The sequence below is a fragment of the Acomys russatus genome, chromosome 21, assembly GCF_903995435.1.
Source record: "Acomys russatus chromosome 21, mAcoRus1.1, whole genome shotgun sequence".
In the NCBI taxonomy this organism is placed as follows: Eukaryota; Metazoa; Chordata; class Mammalia; order Rodentia; family Muridae; genus Acomys; species Acomys russatus.
The window spans coordinates 60187807-60208444 of NC_067157.1; the positions used below are offsets into that span (position 1 = coordinate 60187807).

At 40.9% G+C, this 20638-nt stretch overlaps 1 protein-coding gene across 1 annotated transcript; it reads left to right on the plus strand.

Annotated features, from left to right (window-relative positions):
* The first annotated feature begins 815 nt into the window (after window positions 1-815).
* Riok2 (RIO kinase 2) lies at window positions 816-19875 on the plus strand. The gene is made up of 11 exons (XM_051164368.1): window positions 816-821; window positions 1205-1564; window positions 3224-3362; window positions 4672-4788; window positions 6349-6524; window positions 8517-8605; window positions 9636-9827; window positions 10323-10415; window positions 11562-12086; window positions 15907-16003; window positions 19688-19875. Exons 1-11 carry the CDS (start codon window positions 816-818, stop codon window positions 19850-19852), a joined length of 1959 nt encoding a protein of 652 aa, XP_051020325.1. The 3' UTR covers window positions 19853-19875.
* The last annotated feature ends 763 nt before the right edge of the window (window positions 19876-20638 follow it).

A 20638-nucleotide genomic window follows, 5' to 3' on the forward strand; every position in this document is an offset into this window, starting at 1 on the left:
TAGAATCTTTTACTCATACATGACTGGATTACTAAAATAATTTTATTTTTTAAAAACACAATATTGAAAAGATGAGAAACCTGGACTCTGATTACCCCTGACATTCCAGAACTTGTACCCAAACCCACTCAATCAGTGGTGGCTCTCTGCAACATTGCTGAGAAGAGAAAGACTGACAATCAGTGCAGCTTCTTCAAACTTTTTGTTTTTATATCTTAATGTTAATGTAGAAAAACCCCGTTACGTGGAACAGTCTCAATTAGTTAAGTCTTAATTAGATAAGCCTATTAGAGTCCTGTATTCAAGTATGCAAGACCCCAAAGGTAGGGGCAGAAATGACAAGAGGACTGTTCTTTTGTTTTGATTCCGTGATTTCAGAGTACCAGCTACTTTAGCTGGAAAGACATGGGACCCGATAGCCTGCTGTCTGCCCCTAGTATATGCTTTAATTAAAGAGCTACATACTCTCGGCACACATTCTTGAAACGGAGTAATGAATACACTGGTTCTTCGAAACAGGAAGGAGTGGAATATGCGTGAGGGGGGACTCGAAAGTATCTGAATCCTAACATTTAAAGTGTACATATTGTGTATTCCGCCCCCCCCCCAAATGACACACCAATGGTTGGCAATCTATCAAGGATAAAGCAGATCATAACCCTTGACGATAATATGTAGAACCCACGCTTAACCTAAGAGTAGATCAAAGGATCTGTTGCTTAAAGTCTTAAAATATAATTAATTCGTAAAGTGAGAAACACAAATACTGAATGTCAGGTAAGTCACACTGTCGTTACCACGCTGCAGCTGTCGTGATGAAGGTAAAGATATAAACATATATATCTTGGGTACAGTCCCTCGGTTACCGGTGGGTAGGCATAGCGAGGAATGCAAGTCCAGTATGGGAGTCTCCCAGAAAGTCTTCCAAAAGCCCTGGACCCCAGGGACACCCAAACGCGCGCTTCCTGTGGAGGCGGACACCGGGCACAGGCGCTGACGGCGACCGAGAGGACGCGCTAGGTGCCCTGTCCCCGTCCTTCTACTGGCTTTGCTTGCCTGAGATACAGCTAGCTCAAGCCCCTCCATGGCTCTATAGTAACAGGCTGCCGCACTAACAGTAGACGTGCATCTGAAAGGACAAAAATCTGCCCCTCCCCTGACGTCACGGCGTGGCTTGCGGAAGCCGGACCTTATTTCCGATCAGGTCCTGGCAGCTCTGAAAAGCAACGTGGTATATTACGTGAAACACTTGCAACTCGCCAAATCAGTCGCGTGTAAAACTGCTACTGAAAGACTGAGTAACGACTTTCCCGAACCTTTTCGTTCTAAGACCAGAAAATACAACACTTTCCATTGCCAGCCCAGCGTGTGTTCTTACCTACCAGCACCCGTAAACCCAGAGCGCGTGCGCGGGCCGGCAGCCGCGGAAATCCCGCGAGATTACCCAGCTGCTTCGGTCTTCCGGGGGAGCCAGCGTAGGTGCCGGAGTTCTGCAAGCATGGGGAAGGTGAACGTGGCCAAACTGCGGTACATGAGCCGCGATGACTTCCGGGTCCTGACCGCGGTAAGGAGCGCTCTTTTCTTGCTTATCCTCTGGCAGCGTCTTCATCTTGCTCCTCTGCGGCCTATGGGAGCTGAGCGTGAGAGCCCTGGGGGTGTGAGTGGTCGCCGAGGCTGGGATCTGGTTCAAGGGTACCAAAGTCTAACTTTTTTCCTGTAGGGTGCAAAGCCTTCCTTCGTGCGTTTCCTTTTACTGTAGAAGCGCTCGCTTTTGTATGGCTTCCAATTTAGGGGAGAGGGTTTAAGTCCTCTAAGGAGGCCTGTTAGGCACCTAGTAATAGACCCAGTCGCCTAATGTTCCGTCTGACTCACTCAGAAAAGCACATTTGTTAGGTTTTACTCAAAATTTTAGGCTGTTCAACAGAGTGCAGAACAGACAAGGGGGTAAGGAAATCTGAAAGAACAATCGTTAATCCCTATCTTCTATTACCATTACCGGTTGGCCCAGCTCACTTACTGTTTTCATCTCAAAGTGCTGTACTAATTTCTAGTACATTTCTTCCAGGTTTTTAATTTGTATATTTTTACCAGATTAAAGTCCTAAATGTAACTTCTTATGTATCTCTCCCCTTTCGTTTTTTTGTTTTCCTTAGCTCTGCCTGTTCTGGAACTCACTGTGTAGGCCAGGTTGGCCTCAAGCTCAGAGATCCCACCTGCCTCTGCCTCCTGAGTGCTGGGATTAAAGGCGTGCCACTCTGTATGCCTGGCTTTCTTACGTATATCTCTTTTGCAAAAGCATCTTCAGAAGTTTCCCATTTTCCTTGGTGTAAGACTCCTTGCCCTTTTGTTTCTTAGGCAGAAGTGTTTTCTGGCCATATGTCAACTACTTCTGTCAGTGCTTTCTTACATAGATACCATTTCCAACCCTTTTTCTCCTTCGGTCAGTGCTTTGTGTCCTTTCCTTGCATTCACTCTCAGATGTGTCTACTTTCATGAAGGTCATCTCTCAGCTAGAATTCTTGTTCTGCCCTGAGCTGCTGCTTCTGGCTCTCCAGGGATAAAGACTCTCCCCCAATAACTACCAAAATCCATGTCTCCGTATTGTGCTTCCCCCGTGCCCCCCCACCCCACCCTCACTCCCACCCCCACCCCCAGACAGAGTTTTCTCTGTGTAGCCCTGGCTGTCGTGGACTCGCTTTGTAGACCAGGCTGGCCTCGAACTCACAGCGATCCACCTGCCTCTGCCTCTGCCTCCCGAGTACTGGGATTAAAAGTGTGCGCCACCACTCCCAGCTTCGTATTGTGCTTTCTTATTTATGCTTAATATCTGTACTTTTAAGACAGGAGTTTAGGTGTTAACTTCTCAAGAACTAAGAGTTTTTACTCTTGAGAAATAATATCACCGATTAACTCTTTATCAAGAACAAATTTAATATGCTGTGATTATAGTCATAGATCTGCCTTAGCCTTTTTCTTTGGCCCAGAACATGTGTTCAACAATAATCCCCTAAAGTCATGCTGTCTAGTGACAGCGTAGCCGTTTTAGTACCCAGTAGTACTTTGTAGCCTACAATTGCTTAGCAGTATATTTCTCACACTGTAGTTCCGTCAGGCCACACAACTATGACTATGGAAAAGTTTCAAGAGGCTGGCTTCTTAGCAAGGCTTTAATAGACATGGCTTTGTATTGCTTGTTGCGGCAAAATGATTTCTTTAATTTCAGGTTGAAATGGGGATGAAGAACCATGAAATTGTTCCCTGCAGCCTGATTGCGTCTATAGCCAGCCTGAAGCATGGTGGCTGTAATAAAGTCTTAAGAGAATTGGTGAAGCATAAGCTCATAGCTTGGGAACGTACTAAAAGTAAGTATTTTGTGCTACATTATCTGTCAATCTTCAGTTAATTTGCTTGCTGTAGAGCTGACTTTCAAAGGGCATGAAGTACAGGTTGCCTAACTAGTCAGCCAAGAACTGACACCTTCTGCTGTGTTGAATTAGTCAAAATCAGAGTGTTAAAGTATCTTTTATTCTCATGATTTGTCTCAGAGGCTCACTGCCTCCTTCTGCTAACCTAGGCCTAGTCCTAGAAGCTTCTAGCCTCTGTAGAATCTAACCTAGGCCTAGAATGTTTTCAGCCTCTGAGACTTACTGCTGAATAAACTCACCCTTTCTTGTTCTTTCTGAGCTCTAGCTGGCTGTTCTGGTTCAAACTCCTCTCCAAGCTGGCTTCTCTCTCAGCCTCTGACTGAATTGCTTTGTGCTTGACCTCATACTAACTCTAGCAACGTCTTCACCTGTGTGTGGCTTGTTCTCTCTTCACCTTCTATATGTAAAGCTCTCCCTGTAAAAAACTGCCTCTGAATTCCACTAACCGAACTGTCACGAGCTCACCTCCACTGCTCTGCCTTTCAACTCAACTGACCCAACCAAACTGCCTGAACAGCACTGACTAGCACTCAGAGGTCTGCACACCCGTCTCCTGAGTGCTGAGATTAAAGGTGTGAACCACCACACCTGAACCTAAGCTTTTCTTTATCTGAAACTTGCTCTAAACCAGGCTGGCCTTGAACTCAGAGAGCTCTGCCTCTGTCTCCTGGATTGAAGGCATGTCTATATTCCAGCCAGATCACACAGACCCAGAGGTCTTTGGATGTGATATCTTGCCTGAATAGCCATGTTCTAAATTAAAATTCCTCTACATCAGAGTCCACACAAATCAAAGAGCGCATAGAAAGTGGCAAGATCACACTGCAGGACGAATGAGATAGTACTACAGTTACCACCACCTTTGGAAAGTTCAGCACGTCACAGGACTCTAGAACATTGCTTCCCACGCCATCTGTGATAAGGGTTGAAGGTTTAAAAACCTGTCACAGATCTTTCATAACTATAAAAGAAAGTAAAAGTAAAGAGGATAATGACTATCTACAACAACAATTGAATTTATGGTCAAATCAATATACAATGGTTTGAGCTGTCTTGTCACAGGCTCTCACACTGGCGTACATACATGAGTCAGTCACACTATAGCAGAGAAGAAATTGGGACTTACAAGTCTGGGTGATCGATCTCTCTCTTCTAAGACTTCCTGTCTTTTAATGTTTGGCTTGTGTTGATGTGTCCTGGTTGCTACAGTACAGCTAAATAATTTTCTTACCTAATTTTTGTCCAGCTGTCCAGGGCTATCGGTTGACAAATGCTGGCTATGATTACCTGGCTTTGAAAACACTGTCTTCAAGACAGGTAATTGAGTCTGTTGGAAACCAGATGGGTGTTGGCAAAGAGTCAGGTATGTACTAATAGTATTGTTGAAAGCATTGTCTTTGCTTAAGTTTTTATTTTACTTTGAGAAAGCATTCTTTCATTTTGTTTCATAGTCCAACAAAACACTAAGAAAGTTGACTGTAAGCAATACAAATGAGGGACGTAGTGAGTTACCTCCATAAGTCCATCACTGTTAGTTCAGTAATGCCAAGAGTTAATTCCATCTGGTTTTTTGTTTTGTTTTGTTTTATTTTGTCATTCCTCCCAACTTAGGTGCTCTGGACTAAACCCAGGGTTCCTTCATGCTAGCACATGCTTTAGCACTCAGCTACACTTCAGGCCCTGATTTTCTTCTAATATTTTAAGTCTTTGGTAAATATTTCACTCTTGCTTATAATTACTCAGCAATTTTTCATAATTATACACTGTTACAGTGGATGTGTACTCTACAGTTTTGTTTGTTTTTTTTTTTTAACCAGTTTCTGAGCAGTAGTGATTTGAGTTTCATTCATTCTTAATTTTGAGTAGTAATGGAAGTCCCTATCTTTAGACAGATAGAAAATTTAGTGCTTTGGTGTGGGAGTTTTGTTTGTTTGTTTGTTTTTAGAGAAAGGATTTCTCTGTGTAGTCGTGGCTGACCTACTTTGTAGACCAGGCTGGCCTTCAAACTCACATCGATCCACCTGCTTCTGCCTCCCTAGTGCTGGGATTAAAGGTATGCACCACCACGCCCTGCTTGGTGTGTGAGTTTTTGAGGAACACAATTCAATCCATAACAGGATTTTTTTTTTAAGTATATAAAATTTGATATTAGGATGTTTCAAAAAATATATAGATTTATATTCTGTCAATAAGATATGAAAGCCTGTTTTTTAATAGAAATATGATTAAGATTTCTTATAGCACTGAGAACATGTTCTAAATATCAGCATTGTGTGTTGGCGCACATCCTTGAGCTCTTGGAGCAGAGGCAGGCGGATCTCTGTGAGTTGAAGGAAAGCATGGTCTACAGAGTTCCTTGACAGCCAGTGTGCTTAGACAGAGAAACCCTGTCTGGGTGGTAGGGGAAAGTGGAGGAAGAAAAACAAATAACTGACTTTGATAGTTGGTAAAACTGCTTAGGAAAATTACTGCTTTACTTCCAAGGTTATATTCTACCTTACAGGCCAGCAAAGCAGTTGAATGTGTTGAAACAGAAGGTGTTAAACTGACTCTCCTGGATGGAGGTTGTCATCTCAGTCATATGCAAGGCCTGTGTGGATCCCTAGCACAGAGGGTGCAGGGACATCTCTGATTTCACTAGAAATGCTTTCTCAATGAATTGAGTGGTTGTTTTGACATAATGGTAGGTGTAAGCACTGAGCATCTTTGAAAGCAATAGTACCCTTTGCTGAGTACTTCTCTGCTTTCTTCTACAGTTCCATATGAGCATGTACTGGGTTGTCATTTAGGATATAAAGTGTTTTGCTAAAGAAGTATTTCTAGGAGGAAAGAGAGTAGACACAGGTGAAGGCAAAAAAAGTTACAGCTATTTAACCGTTGGGGCCAAAGTATTCTAACAGTGCTTGTCCACTTTTTGCTCTAGATATTTACATTGTAGCAAATGAAGAAGGAGAACAGTTTGCACTGAAGCTTCATAGACTGGGAAGAACCTCCTTTCGAAACCTCAAAAACAAACGGGATTACCATAAGCACAGGCATAATGTTTCTTGGCTTTATTTATCTCGTCTCTCTGCCATGAAGGAATTTGCGTATATGAAGGTATTTTTACCCCTAAAAAAAAAAAAAGAAGAAGAAGCCAGGCGTGGTGGCGCACGCCTTTAATCCCAGCACTCAGGAGGCAGAGGCAGGTGGATTGCTGTGAGTTCAAGTCCAGCCTGGTCTACAAAGCAAGTCCAGGACAACCAAGGCTACACAGAGAAACCCTGTCTCGAAAACCAAAAAAAAAAAAAAAAAAAAGATGCCTGTAGTTTGTTTTAACCAAACCTTATAAAGACCATAAGGACAAGCATCTCTCTGACCCTGACTTAGTCCCTACAGTCAACATGAACTCTGTTGATTATGCTCTTTTCCTAGTGGCTTCCTCTTAATGAAGGCATTTTATTGTTATGCAAATCTGTGACTATATAAGCGCCCTCATTGAAATGTTATCTGGAAAACTTTGTGTTTCACAACTAAATTTAACAAAATAACATAGTTATTCTGTCTAGTAGTGTTTGTTAAAATTTACTTCATTTGTATTTACATTTTGACTGTGTGTGTGTGTGTGTGTGTGTGTGTGTGTGTGTGTGTGTGTGTGTGTGTGTGAGAGAGAGAGAGAGAGAGAGAGAGGGAGAGGGAGAGAATTTCCTTCCACCATGAGGGACTCTGGAGTGGAATGCAGGTCATTAGGTGCCTTTACCCACTGGGCCATCTTGATGACTGGACTTTTGTTTGGTTCCCCACACAACAACAACAAACTCTTTTTTTTCAGTTACTAGGGATTACTGTAGTGTAGAAGCGCTGCTTCTTGGGAGCTCAGCTTGTTTTCTTTGAGTAGTTCATTTAATCTGGCATTTAAATGTTAATAATGATGGAGAATTTCTTACAACAGTATAAATAAGCAATTCTGGTATTACATGTTACATTCTTTTGTACTATAAGGAATCATCTTGGCAGAAATCATTAGCCATTTCCTCTACACGATAGTGGTTGCTTTTTAAGTGTGTTCACATTGGAGATTCAGAGAGAACCTGGCTGCACAGAAGTGCTCTCTCTAAATGCATTGATATTTTCCCAAGAGGAAAAGAATAAGATAAAGTTTAAGCTGTGACTTGAGAGTTGCACTGTACCTGTACTAGGCAGCTGAATTAAAGAGAATTTTGAAAATTGATCAACAAAAATACAAACTTGGTTCAGGCTGAAATAAAATAGCTACATACATTGTAGATTTTTGTTTGTTTTGTTTTGTTTTTCGAGACAGGGTTTCTCTATGTAGCCTTGACTGTCCTGGACTAATTTTATAGACCAGGCTGGCCTCGAACTCAACAGAAATCCACCGCCTCTGCCTCCTGAGTGCTGGGTTTATAGGAGTGCACCACCACACCCTGCCATTGTAGATACTTTTAAGTTATGCATTGGCATAGCATCTGGTCTGATACTGGTCTGTGGATAAGGTGTGGTGGCATGGGATTGAACAATAGTAGAATAATCTTGCATAAGTGCAAAAGGTCGAATAGAAATGTTGGCATTCCAGCTATCAGGGAGAAGATGTGTGAATGGTCTAAGGCAACATCTGGCTCTGACTACCATGTTTGTCACTTATTTGCATCATATTGTAGTCTAAAGAGCAGCAGCAGCGATTTACAGACTAAAGTGCCTGACCTTCAGGACAACTTACTTCTTATGCCAGTAAACCTAAAACAAAGTTTGTTTTTATTTCAGTATTGTAAGCACATATCAACAAGTGACAGAAACTTAAATAAAAAGGAAATATCCTAAGGCACTAAAGTCTTACAAGACTTCTTCTATTCATTTTTGTGTGACTTAATCATAGTACAGAATACATAACAATTGTGCATTTAAAGAAGGAAAGCTAATTCAAAGAAACTTAAATGTATTTTTATGTTCAGCTGATTTTTGTAGTAAGTAAATCATGAATTAAATACCCTTAGGTTGACTAAAGTTTTGCAAAGCCTTGTTTTAGAAAGATAGATTTTTTTTTTTCTTTTAAAAATCATGATTTTATTAACATCTCATATTTTTCTGTTTCAGGCATTATATGAGAGGAAATTTCCAGTTCCAAAGCCAGTTGATTACAATCGCCATGCAGTGATCATGGAGCTTATCAATGGGTATCCCCTGTAAGTGCTCAGTAAGCTGCAAGCACAGGTCCTAATAGGTGAACTGGAGGTTCAGGATTTTTAAATAAAACGTTAAAATTGTTGAAGTGTTTCTGAGAGGTTAGAAATTTCTAAAGAGTTATACAAAAATAAATTGAGAACTCAGTTTCATTCAGACATCTTGTAATCTCTGCCATTTGTTCAGTATTTATGAAGAATCTGTTACATACAAAACACTTTCAAATTCGGCAGCATATCTATTGTATCAGTAAATGCCATTGATAAAGGTCAAGGAAGAGGCTCAAGGTGGAGGCTTCCAAATTAACGAAAGATAGTCACAGAAGTGCCAGTCACAGGGTGAGAGCTTAGGCAGAGCTGAGGCTGCGCTCCAGCCGTGGCTGGAAAGACAACAAGCCAGTATTTAGAGCATAATGGCTGAGGTGGATGGGCAAAGGGAGAGGGAGGTGTGGACAGTGAGATCTGAGGGGAAACGAGGGGAGATGAGTTAGGAAGCTTAGAGCAGCCCAGGCAGGACATGGTGACAGCTCTGATTACAGCGACAGTCAGAAGCATGAAAGGCAGTGTGTTCACAGGTAGCAACGTGAGTTCCTCCAGAATAGGATTTGAATGAAAGTGGAAAATCGATGCTAGTGAGGACTCTGCCTCAGTAATGGACAGCGAGGAAAGAAAGCCTGAAAGGCATGATGCGTGATAACTAAAGTACTTCAAGGAAAGGAAGGGGTCAGCTGACTAGAAATGGAAATTACTAAGAATTTAGATATAGCAGCATAGAGGAAATTAAGTCTTGAGTCGCTTTATTTAAATAAGCTGAAAGGAAGTCTGTTGAAAGTGGATCAGTCATTGGAAGTAGAATGAATGAAAATTTTAAAAGCCTGTGTAAAGAGAGTGGAGCTGTAAGGAAGAGCTGAGTGGAGCAGAGTGTGAGGAGAACGAGGAGGAGACGGGGAGGATCAGGGACGGGACCGTCACATAGCATTTCTATACTCATTGAAGTCAGGAACATGGACACACAGCCTATTCATACTTGCAGCTCTCAGGTGCGTCATGTTGAAGACCCTGCGTCAGTCTATGATGAAGCTATGGAACTGGTAGTCAAGCTGGGAAGTCATGGGCTGATTCATGGAGATTTCAATGAGTTCAACCTCATGCTGGATAAGGATGACCACATCACCATGATTGATTTTCCACAGATGGTTTCCACTTCCCACCAGAATGCTGAATGGTATATGCTAACCCTGCCGCTAGTTGCCATGTGTTTGTATATCACAGGGCCATTTTTTATTCATAATTCTCCAGTTTTCTATTTGGATCAGTAAATGGTTTCAATGATGGGGATTTGTTTTTGATTAAGGGAAATCTAACCACTAGACTTTTCCCTATGAGAAAATCTTTAAAGAAGAGAAAATATACTTAGATCCAGTTTTAAATCTAATCATTATGCTTATCCTATGTATTGGAAATCTAAATAGAACTGACTGTTCCTCTTATTTATACATAAACTACAATGTAGATAGCATTAAAAGAATTTGGACTTAACATTCAAACCCAGCTTCCTTAGCTGTGGAGCCATTTGTTCAAACAGGACTTTAAGAAGGAGTCTGAGTTTTAAAACCAGAGCTTGTTCAGAAGTAACTACATAGGGAAGATATGCACCCTCTAAAGAAGTAGATGAATGAACAGTAGATTGGAAAAATTAAATGAATGTCCACTTTTGCAGGTATTTTGACAGAGACGTTAGATGCATCAGAGAGTTCTTCATGAAGCGTTTTGGCTATGAAAGTGAGCTCTACCCAACCTTTAATGATATTAGGTCTGTATTTAGTAAGTAACAGGTTATTTCCTTAATTCTGAAGTTAATTCTTTAATCTGAAATAGTTTCCAGACACATAATTGCTATTGAGTAGCTAGAAGATTTGAAAATACATGCCATCAGACGTTAAGATACAATTGAACTTTTTGTGTTGAATTTATATTTTTATGAAGTCAATACCTTTAATTGAATTTTGAATGCTGTATCAAATTTCATAACTCATTTTTAAAAAATCAAGTAACTTAGTGAAAATGTTTTCTTTTTTAAGATTTTATTTTTTATTATGAGTATTTCTATGTGTTAGGGTTTCACTGTGATAAGACACCATGACCAAACATAGCTTGTGGGGGAAGGTTTATTTGGCTCACAGGGTACAGCTCATCATCAGGGAAGCTGAAGCAGGAAGTCAGGGCGGGAACTGAAGGAGAGTTCTGTTTGTTGCCTGGCTTCCCTGTGGCTTGCTCAGCTTACTTTCTTAAGCCGCCTTCTAGGAGGTGGCACTGCCCACAGTGAGCTGGGCTCTCCCATGTCAATCATGACGGGCTTGCTTACCGGCCAGTGTGCTGGGGACATTTTCTCAATGGAGGTTCCTCTTCCTGTATGACTCTAGCCTGTGTGAAGTTGATCCCCTAGAGCTGTGCTTGTGAGCCAACCCACATGGGTGCTGGGAACCAAACTCCCTTCCGCTAGAAAAGCAGTATATGCTAAGCCATGTCTCCAGCCATAAACGTGTACATAGTTATTCAAACGATGTGTATTTCTAGAGTTAATCTTTATTGGTTTTATATACACTTTTAAGATATTTCTGGGGTTCTTTTTTGCAGAGGTGGTTGGTTGGTTTGGTTTTGGATTTTCAAAACAGGGTTTCTCTGTGTAGTGTATTTACATATTTTAAAAAGCAGCCATTAACCCTTTTTTGGAAAGTTAATTTACTAAGTTAATAAAAAGTCAACTGGTACAATATTTGAATTATTGTGTTGCTTTTTAGTCATTTTATTCAAGTATCTTTTGTATCTGCATAGTTAAGTAATTAAATAATTGTTTAATATTAAAATATGGCAGGCCCTTAGAACTCAACTCATCATCTGTTAGTGTTGCTATTCATCTTTTTTCTGTATTACTCACTGCTAATACCTTCATTCCTAGGAGGGAGGGCTCCCTTGATGTTGAGGTCTCTGCCAGTGGCTACACAAAGGAAATGCAAGCAGATGATGAACTGCTCCATCCGGTAGGTCCCGATGACAGAGTTACTGAAACAGAAGAGGAATTTGACTTCTCATTTTCTGATGAAGAGATGTTAGAAAAAGCCGAAGTTTGGAGGTCAGAGACAGAAAAGGCACCAAACTCAGTAGATGAGTCTGGCAGCTCCTGTTGCCGCTCCCCTGCAGACGGCAAGCAGATAAAAGAAGATGGCGCCTCAGAGGGGAGCACTGATGGACCCAGCTTTGAAATGACCGAATTAAGTCAGGCTGTAGAAGAAATGAAACTGCCTGTTCTTACACACGGATCTGTTACTGAGTTTTCTGAGGAGAGCAATAGAACTGAAAGCGATACCAGACATGATGGCCAGACAGGTCAGTGCAGAAGCCCGGCTGGCTCTGAGGAGGATGAGGATGACTACCCCCATCTGATTGCCTTGTCATCACTGAACAAAGAGTGCAGGCCTTTCAGGTATAGATTTTCATTTGCCTTTTAATTTTAATCTTGAGATCAATGTCGTCTTTGATTGTGACAAGGGAGCATATTTGAAAAGGAACAAATGCTGTGATGTAATTGTGTTATATATGATAATGAAAGTCAGCTTACTATACTTAAAAAAATGTCTTTTCAGTTAAACTGATTCTCTGTAATCTAGCAACTAAATAGGTCTATTTTTAGACAAGGTAAATTGTTCTGTTTCATTAATACACTTCCTGTATGTTTAAACTACAAGTCATGTAAGTATGTGAGACATGCAGTAAATGTGATTTCTGTGTTAAATATCTACTGAGATTGATTCTTGGTGCTTTGGGCCTTTTTGTTTTTTGTTTTTTTTTTCAAGACAGGGTTTCTCTGTGTACATATGGCTGTCCTAGAACTCACTCTGTAGACCAGGCTGGCCTCAAACTCAGAGACTTCCACAGCCTGGCACTTTGGACCTTTGACTGTTTTGTTTGTTTGTTCATGTGCACTTAAAGATACATAAAAGGATTACATTTTAAGGCTTTTTTTTTTTTCTTGAAGGTGTTAAACTCAACTTAGCAAAAATTCTGAAATCTAACTTTAAGATTTGGAATAGTTTGTCCAGAAGCAAGCAATAGTTTACTGCAGTAGTGATTTTTATTTATTTCAAACATTAATATAACTAAGCTAGATCAGCAGAACATTGTTAAGCACTTGCTAGTGCATGTTCAGGGGTGTATCCCTTACTCTTTTTGAATTACTGTATTAACTTTTAAGTGTTCAATGACTTAATTTTTAAAAAAGAAAAATTTTATGTCTTTTTATATCATGACCTCAACTAATATTTTTCAAAACCTTGAGAAACTTTAAAAGTTACACATCATCAAAAAAGGGATCCTTTCTACACTCTTAGAAAAGAAAATTAAGAAGCTAAGAAACTGTCTCATTCTTTTCTCCACAGAAAGGTAATTAACCAGTTAACAAAATGGCTCTCTCTGTCTGCTCTGCTGTCTTCTGCCATGTCACTGCATGGTTATGTATGAATGAAGTAGACATTACTTAACACTGTCATTTCAGTAACTGGAAGCAGGTTGTTCCTCTGGGCTTTCATCGTCTTCTGTTTTACAGGGCGCCCATGGCAAGTTCTCAGCATAATCCCCGTTTCCTCCACCATGTGGTCACCTGCTGTTCCTTCTACCACAAAACTTCCCATTGTTCATTGGCCATCTTTATAGTGTTGCAGTTTACACAATGTCCAGACGCCATAGCTTCCTCCTCCATAATTGTCATACTAATTCCAGTCTGCTCTGTTGCCATGGCCAGGTTCACCACCATTTTCTTTTCCTCTGTTTCTTTCGTTCTATTTATTCACTTTACCTCCCTACTCTAGCACCCTCCCCTGTCTCCTCCTGGTCCCCCCCCCATCTCTACCTTCTGCCCCTCCCCCTCCCTCCCCTAGTCCTCAGAAAGGGAGAGCCCTCCTCCCCTACCTCTGACCCCAGCCAATCAAGTCTCATCAGGACTGCCTGCATCCTCTTCCTCTGTGGCCTGGCCTGGCCATCTTGCCAGGAGGAAGTGATCAACAAGCAGGCAGCAGCCCATGTCAGAGACTGCCCCTGCTCCCCATGTCAGAGGCTGCCCCTGCTCCCCGTGTCAGAGGCTGCCCCTGCTCCCCGTGTCAGAGGCTGCCCCTGCTCCCCGTGTCAGAGGCTGCCCCTGCTCCCCGTGCCAGAGGCTGCCCCTGCTCCCCGTGCCAGAGGCTGCCCCTGCTCCCCGTGCCAGAGGCTGCCCCTGCTCCCCGTGCCAGAGGCTGCCCCTGCTCCCCGTGCCAGAGGCTGCCCCTGCTCCCCGTGCCAGAGGCTGCCCCTGCTCCCCGTGTCAGAGGCTGCCCCTGCTCCCCGTGCCAGAGGCTGCCCCTGCTCCCCGTGCCAGAGGCTGCCCCTGCTCCCCATGTCAGGGGACCCACATGCAGACTCTAAGCAGCCTGTGGACTACATCTGAGCAGGACTAGGTCCTCTAGGTCCTCTCCGTGCAGGGTCTTCGGTTTCACCATTTCACTTTCCTAGCCAGAGCCAGCTCCAAAATTTCTACCTCCAAATCCTCTTCCAAACCCGTTATATCTGTGCATCTTAAGAACACCTTTATCTTCGCAGTTTTGTTTATGAGATGAAATGTAAGAATTGTGTCCTTTTGGGCTACTGCCATTAAATAAACTTGGAAAATTAAAGCAGAAGCATAAGAAAAAGTCAGCTTGTGGAAGAGTTAGCTGTGACACCAGACTGTGATCTGATTGGGTCTGTGTTCTTTCTCAAGGCCAAATGCAATGAATAGGAAATTTATTTTGAATAGTCTTACTTACCTTGGGCTTACGTCTTAATAAACCAGTCATGATTTGAAGGAAAATTTAAAGTGTGTTTGATACAAGTAAACTACCAAATACCATAGCCTAGAAACAGAATAAGGTGTGTAATTTCCCTTTGTGGTTGCATAGTCATTTAGATCTCTGATGGCTTTCCCAGCATCTCAGGGGTAGCAGTACCACTTAGCAACAGCCATGCTAACACTTCATACCGTTAAAAAGTTGAAAACTTATAAAATCAACCATATTAATTCTAGGATGGGCTTTATAAAGAATTGGCCTCAGAAATTCTATAAACTGAAGTGCCACATCTACAGTGAGCAAGCTAGAAACTCGGGACAGACAGTAGTGTAGATTCAAGAGACAGAAAAGTATGTATGTCCTGGCTTAAGCATAGCTGGGCACAGGGCATTCTCTTATTCTACCAGTATATTCCAGACTCAACACCTACCCACACTGAGAGGGCAGTTTGCTTTATTTGGTTTACCAGTTCAGAAGCGCCTTCTCAAATACGCCTTGAATTCTGTCTAGCAAATGCCCAGCATACAGCTATGTACAGTTAATAGTCTTATTAAGCAGGGTCAGGGTTAATGATTTGTTCTTACAAAACAAACACTGCAAGATTTTATTTCTTGAGTAGTCACTTAAGCAGAATGTAAAGGCAAAGTAGATGTTGCAGGGCCAGGGAAATGGAGCAGTAAACAAAGTCATGTGATACCAAGCCCGACCGAGCTCCTTCCAGGACCCACATGGTGGATGGAAAGAGCTGACTACTGCAGATTGTTCTCTGATCTCCACGTGCGCCTTGTGGCATGTGACATCCACACAGAAAGAAACATGTAATTTGACAAAATAGATGTTTCAGAAGAATATTGGCTATTAGATGTTAATGTTTTCTGGGTTCTTGTATATCGTGTATGTTAAAATATTGAGCACTAAAAGCATAAACGTATCCATATTATAGATTTTATTCTGACTCATACTGCAGTTTTCCGAGAACTGTCTCTGGCTGGGCGTCATGGCACATATTGGAAATCCTTGCACTAGCACTTGGGGGTTGGAGGCCTGAGGCAGGAGGATCAGCCGTGGCTGCAAATGCGACCTTGTCTCAGAAAAAGAATGAGAATATTTTATCTGTACTGTGTCTGCTTTTGTTCAAGAAAGACATGCAGAGTGTGAGGGACAGATTTGTATAATTTAGTGAAAATAACAAATGAATTGTGGGGAAATGGATACATTTCACTCATGAAACTTTTTTTTGGAAAGTTTGGTGGTGACATGTTTACAGAACATCCCTCGAATGTCAAAATTAAGTGGACTGAGTTGCAAGTGGTTTCACTTTTATTTTTGTAAATATAATTCAGAGGCATTTCATCTTAAACTTCACCACAAAAAATAATACAAATTAACTTAATTTTACATTATAAGAATCAACAAGATAAATGATATATTTCTTAAATTTTATTGTAGAGATGAAGACAGTATGAGGAGCGTTGCTCAACATCGAACAAGAACCCTGAGTGTTACATCTGCAGGCAGTATCCTGAGCTGCTCCACCATCCCTCCAGTAAGTACCGCACATGTGCCAGCTGTGGGCAGAGCCGTCAGCGGGAATCACGTATGGTAGTGTTGCAGAGTTGCCTGCCGAAGTTTAGTGAGAAGCAGGAGGACTCGCCTCATCTGGAGTAGGCAAAGATTCCAGCGTATAAATTAGTTTGAATTTGAGGCATAAAATGTTACGTATTTTGGATCCAGATGGAAAATTTGTAGTTTCCCATGTGATCCAGTCTTTAATTTTTTAACAAGGAAGGTTATTTGACTCTGCACAAAGGTAAGGCCACATTAATAAGGCTGAAATGTGAAGGAATACCACCCTCAGTACTTCCTACATTCTGGGAAATAGTAATTTTAAAATGTCTTTGGTATCAAATTTTTGTTGATTCCTCGGGCATTTAGCATTAGTGTCCAAACAGTTTACAAAAGGGACATTTTCTAAACAGGATAGTAAGCAAAATATTGCAGTCCCAACTAGGTTTCCAGCGTGTAAGCCAGCCTTTGTTCTGACCTGCCCAGAGGAAGAGTCGGGGTGGAGATGTGTCACATCACACAAGGCAAACCCTGTGGCGGGTGCTGCTCCAGCCGCACAGCCAGGCCTATGCACACGAGTCTCCTCATACCTGACTTTTGGAAAGAGCGGGGATCACAAGTTGTTATTTATTTCTCTCAGCACTCAAGCAAAACTTATGTTGGGTGTGCTTACTTTCCTGATTCTTTGGCAGTCAGTCACTGTGCCAGTTTGCAGCCCACCACCTACCTGCCTTATTTCAGTGTTAGGCAGTGCTTTGAAGACCACTATTTAATTGTGCTTTCTAAAAACTATGTTCTGTCAAACATAGTAAAATAATAGTAATTTATCAGATTTTCCATAAATCAAAGTCAATTTGTCATGTTGTTTTTTTCTTTCTGTGTTATTAAAGCTAGTTTTTAGAAATAATTTACTTTATACTGAAGAAACAAGGAAACAGTCTTGAAGAGAAGAAATGAGGAAATGAAATGGCCACATACAACGTAAATTCAAAAGATAAATAAGTTTGTTTTTCTAAACTTATTAAAAACTCAGATGTGTGAATTAGATGTTTACAATGTTTTGTTTTGGATAGAATGAAATGAGAGCCATTAAGAATAAAGTAAAAATTCAAGCTGGGAAGATTCCTCCATGAATTGTATCTCCAATGCCCACGTAAAAAGCCAGACGTGTAGTGGGTATGTCTGTAGTCCTACCACAGACAGGTGGGGGGGATAAGAGTGTTCCTGGAGCTTGCTGACTAGGTAGTCAAATAGTGAGCTCCAGGTTCAGTGTGAGACCCTATCCCCAAAAAATAAGTTTGGAATCTATTGTAAATATGTGTAATAATATAAATGTATATGTAAAAAGATAAGTTGGGGAGTGATGAAAGGAGACAATATACATGAACCTGTGACTTCAGTACACACATATACTCACGTTTGCACACCCTCATGCACACCTGCACACACACAAGGATGCATATGTGTACTATGCATGCATGTACACACAAGAGTAAAATAAAAAGTAATTAATAGAAGTTTAGCTAGGCACTGTAGCGCACGCCTGTATCCCAGTGCTTGGGGAGTCAGAGGCAGCCGGATCTCTGTGAGTTATAGGCCAGCCTGGTTTACTTAGCAAGACCAGGACCACCGAGGCTACACAGAGAAACCCTGTCACAGGAAAAACAACAAAAAGTAGTTTATATTATAGTTCTGGGGCCTTTCAGAGCCAACTAGAGTTTGCCAGACCAATAAAGGTAAAATTCTCATAATGTAATTGTCTTCATAGTCTCTTTCTGACGGTTGGGTAATTAACATGATTTTCTAGGTATAAAATTGAAATCTTTGAAGCATGTATTACATTAAAAGATAACAATGTTACTATAGAGTTCTCACAGTTCATGATAACCTTTCTGCTCTTGGTTTTTATACTTGGCTAGGATTTATTTGACCTCCTTTCTTTGATTTCTCAGTATCATAACAAAATGATCTAGGTTCTAATAGGTGCTGCCTTCTGCTGGGCTTACTCACAATTGTGCCTATTTAAATAGGTCTTAAGCTGCTCTGTTTCTTTTCTCTTTACCAGGCTCTCATAGCCTGAGGCTGGTCTTAAACTTGGGTTGTGGTTTCATTGTCTTCAAGTCTTTTGTCTTGAGCTTTGTAATACATGAACCTGTGTCCTAAGAAGGGGATAAGACTCTCAGCCTAACTCCATGAACGAGAAGGCTTCTGTGTAGACAAGGCTGGCCCCTAATTCTTTTTTTTTAATGGAAAATAATATTTTTCATACCATGTTATGATCACAGTTCCCCTTACCCCAGATCTTTAATTCTCTTGTATCATTCCTATTTACTGGCCATTTGCATTGCTAGAGGTCAAATCTAGGTCCTTCTGAATGTTATACATAAACTTTTTTTTTCCCCCCGAGACAGGGTTTCTCTGTGTAGCCTTGGCCATCCTGGACTCACTTTGTAGACCAGGCTGGCCTCGAACTCACAGCAATCTGCTATACATAAACTCTTAACAGCCACTAGTCATTTGTAAATTCTATTCTTAAAAACATACAACAGACTTGATTAAGGCATATTACCTTTTAATAAATACATATGTAGCTAGATCTAATGGGAGATTGTTTTTACCTTTAACAATAAATGAGATAATTTTCATTCTTTGTTTGGTTTTTTGAGACAGGGCCTTTCTATGTAGCCTTGGCTATCCTGGGCTCATTATGTAGACCAGGCTGGCCTGGAACTCACAGAGATAGTACCTGCCTCTGCCTCCCAGAGTGATGGGATTACAGGTGTGAGCCACTGCTCACGGCTTTTCATTGTTTTTTTACGTGGTAAAAATAACACGTAATATTTTACTTCATGTTGTGCCCAGGTTTTTCTTACACAAAAAAATTACCTTGTAGGATTTGTAAATTGGTCTGAAGTGGGGCTATAAAGAAAGAATGTTATTATGAAATTAATTTCCCAAAAAAAAAGGTGTTGGTTTTTTGGTTTTTGTTTGTTTGTTTGTTTTCAGTCATGTTGATTTGTACAAATGGCATTTAACTAATGAGTGACTTAGATTTTTGGTTGTTAACTCTAAGACAATATTCTGCATCTCTAGAAAACCCTATGAAGACTTTCCATGAGTGACTGTTGCCCCCAGTCTGTTTTCAATCTCTAGTACAACAAACAAGGTGTGGTTATGGTTCCAGCATTTGGAGGTGAAGGCAGGAGAGCCCCAAGGTTATCTGGCTACGTCTCAGTTTAAGGCCAACCAGGCACTAGGCTACATGAAACTTTGCATCAAGAACGAATGAATGAATGAACAAACAAACAAATAATTCATTACTAAATCATTTTTTTTACCAAAAAGAAATAGTTTTCATCTTGGTTTTTCCCTCCGTGTTCATGATGATCGCTAGGTGGCACTATGGTGGTTTATAATTTCAACTATTACACTATCTTGACCCCTTTTGTTGTATAATCTGTATTTCTGCAAAGAATATAAATTTTTAAATTTTACAACAGCTCCTGGTTTATCTACTAGTTCACACAGTATCATTAAGATTTTAAAAATTCATTCTCAACATGCAATTTTGAAATATATTAGCAGCATAAGGCTTTGTTTTAATGACTTTTCTGCTCCTTATCAGAATGATTATCAGTGATACTAATTTACAAAGTGTTTCCAGGACCTCGTGAAGCAGAAGGTGAAGCGCCAGCTGACAAGGCAGCAGAAGGCATCTACCAGACGCCGGCTGCAGAAAGGAGAAGCCAGTGTGTTCACCAAGCAGAGGAGGGAAAACATGCAGAATATTAGATCGAGTTTGGAAGGAGCCAGCTTTTGGGGAGACTAATACATTTCTGTGATATATGTATGTATATACTGTAATTCTATTTTCAGCCAGTATATTGGTCTTTTTTGGACTAAAGTCAATATATATGGAATAATTCTTTTAGACTACAAATTGGACTCATATGGCTAATTAATAGTAATTCTGCTAATTATTCTGTTTTTATTTCATTGTGATGTTTGGTCTCTACCTTAAACTTGGCTTCAGGTCCTGGGATTTACATGTAATAAATAATAATGAAACAATCCATAGTACGATCTTCCTTTCTTCTTCATTCCACCACTCTTGGGTTTTTTTTTAACTACAGTGATGAGTTGGTTTTAGGATTACATGAGACAGTACACAATTATTTGACCATTGAAGTGAACTAATTGCCTTCTGTTTTTTTAGACTTCTGTAGTCAAGATAAGTCAGTAATGGATAATTAATCAGCCTTAAATCTCTTCGGTGCTGTTTTCATTGGCTGTGTAGTCACGGGGAAAGAAACTTGAGACAGTCCTACCAGGATTTTGATAGTTGTTGGCGTTTCCCCGCGTTTGAGCAGAGATGTGGCTAAGGGAGGTGGAAGAGTGAGAGGGAATGAAGAGTGAAATGTTGTTCCTCACTTTCTTGAATGCATGACTCTAGAATGTGTTCCTACCTCAGTATTAAGAATACTTAGTCCAGGAAAAAAATAACAAGCCACTGTTCATTGGAGGTAAGTGTAGGTAGAAGATCATCTGCATCAAGAAATGACCACCAGATGGCGACGTCTGCCAACAATAGTCCTAAGGAAGGCTGGGGTGAGAA

Excerpts from the sequence above, each read along its gene's own strand:
- Riok2 (XM_051164368.1), top strand. Across the intron at positions 12,087-15,906 it reads AAAGAGTGCAGGCCTTTCAG|AGATGAAGACAGTATGAGGA; the intron begins GTATAGATTTTC and ends ATTTTATTGTAG. Across the intron at positions 16,004-19,687 it reads GCTGCTCCACCATCCCTCCA|GACCTCGTGAAGCAGAAGGT; the intron begins GTAAGTACCGCA and ends AAGTGTTTCCAG.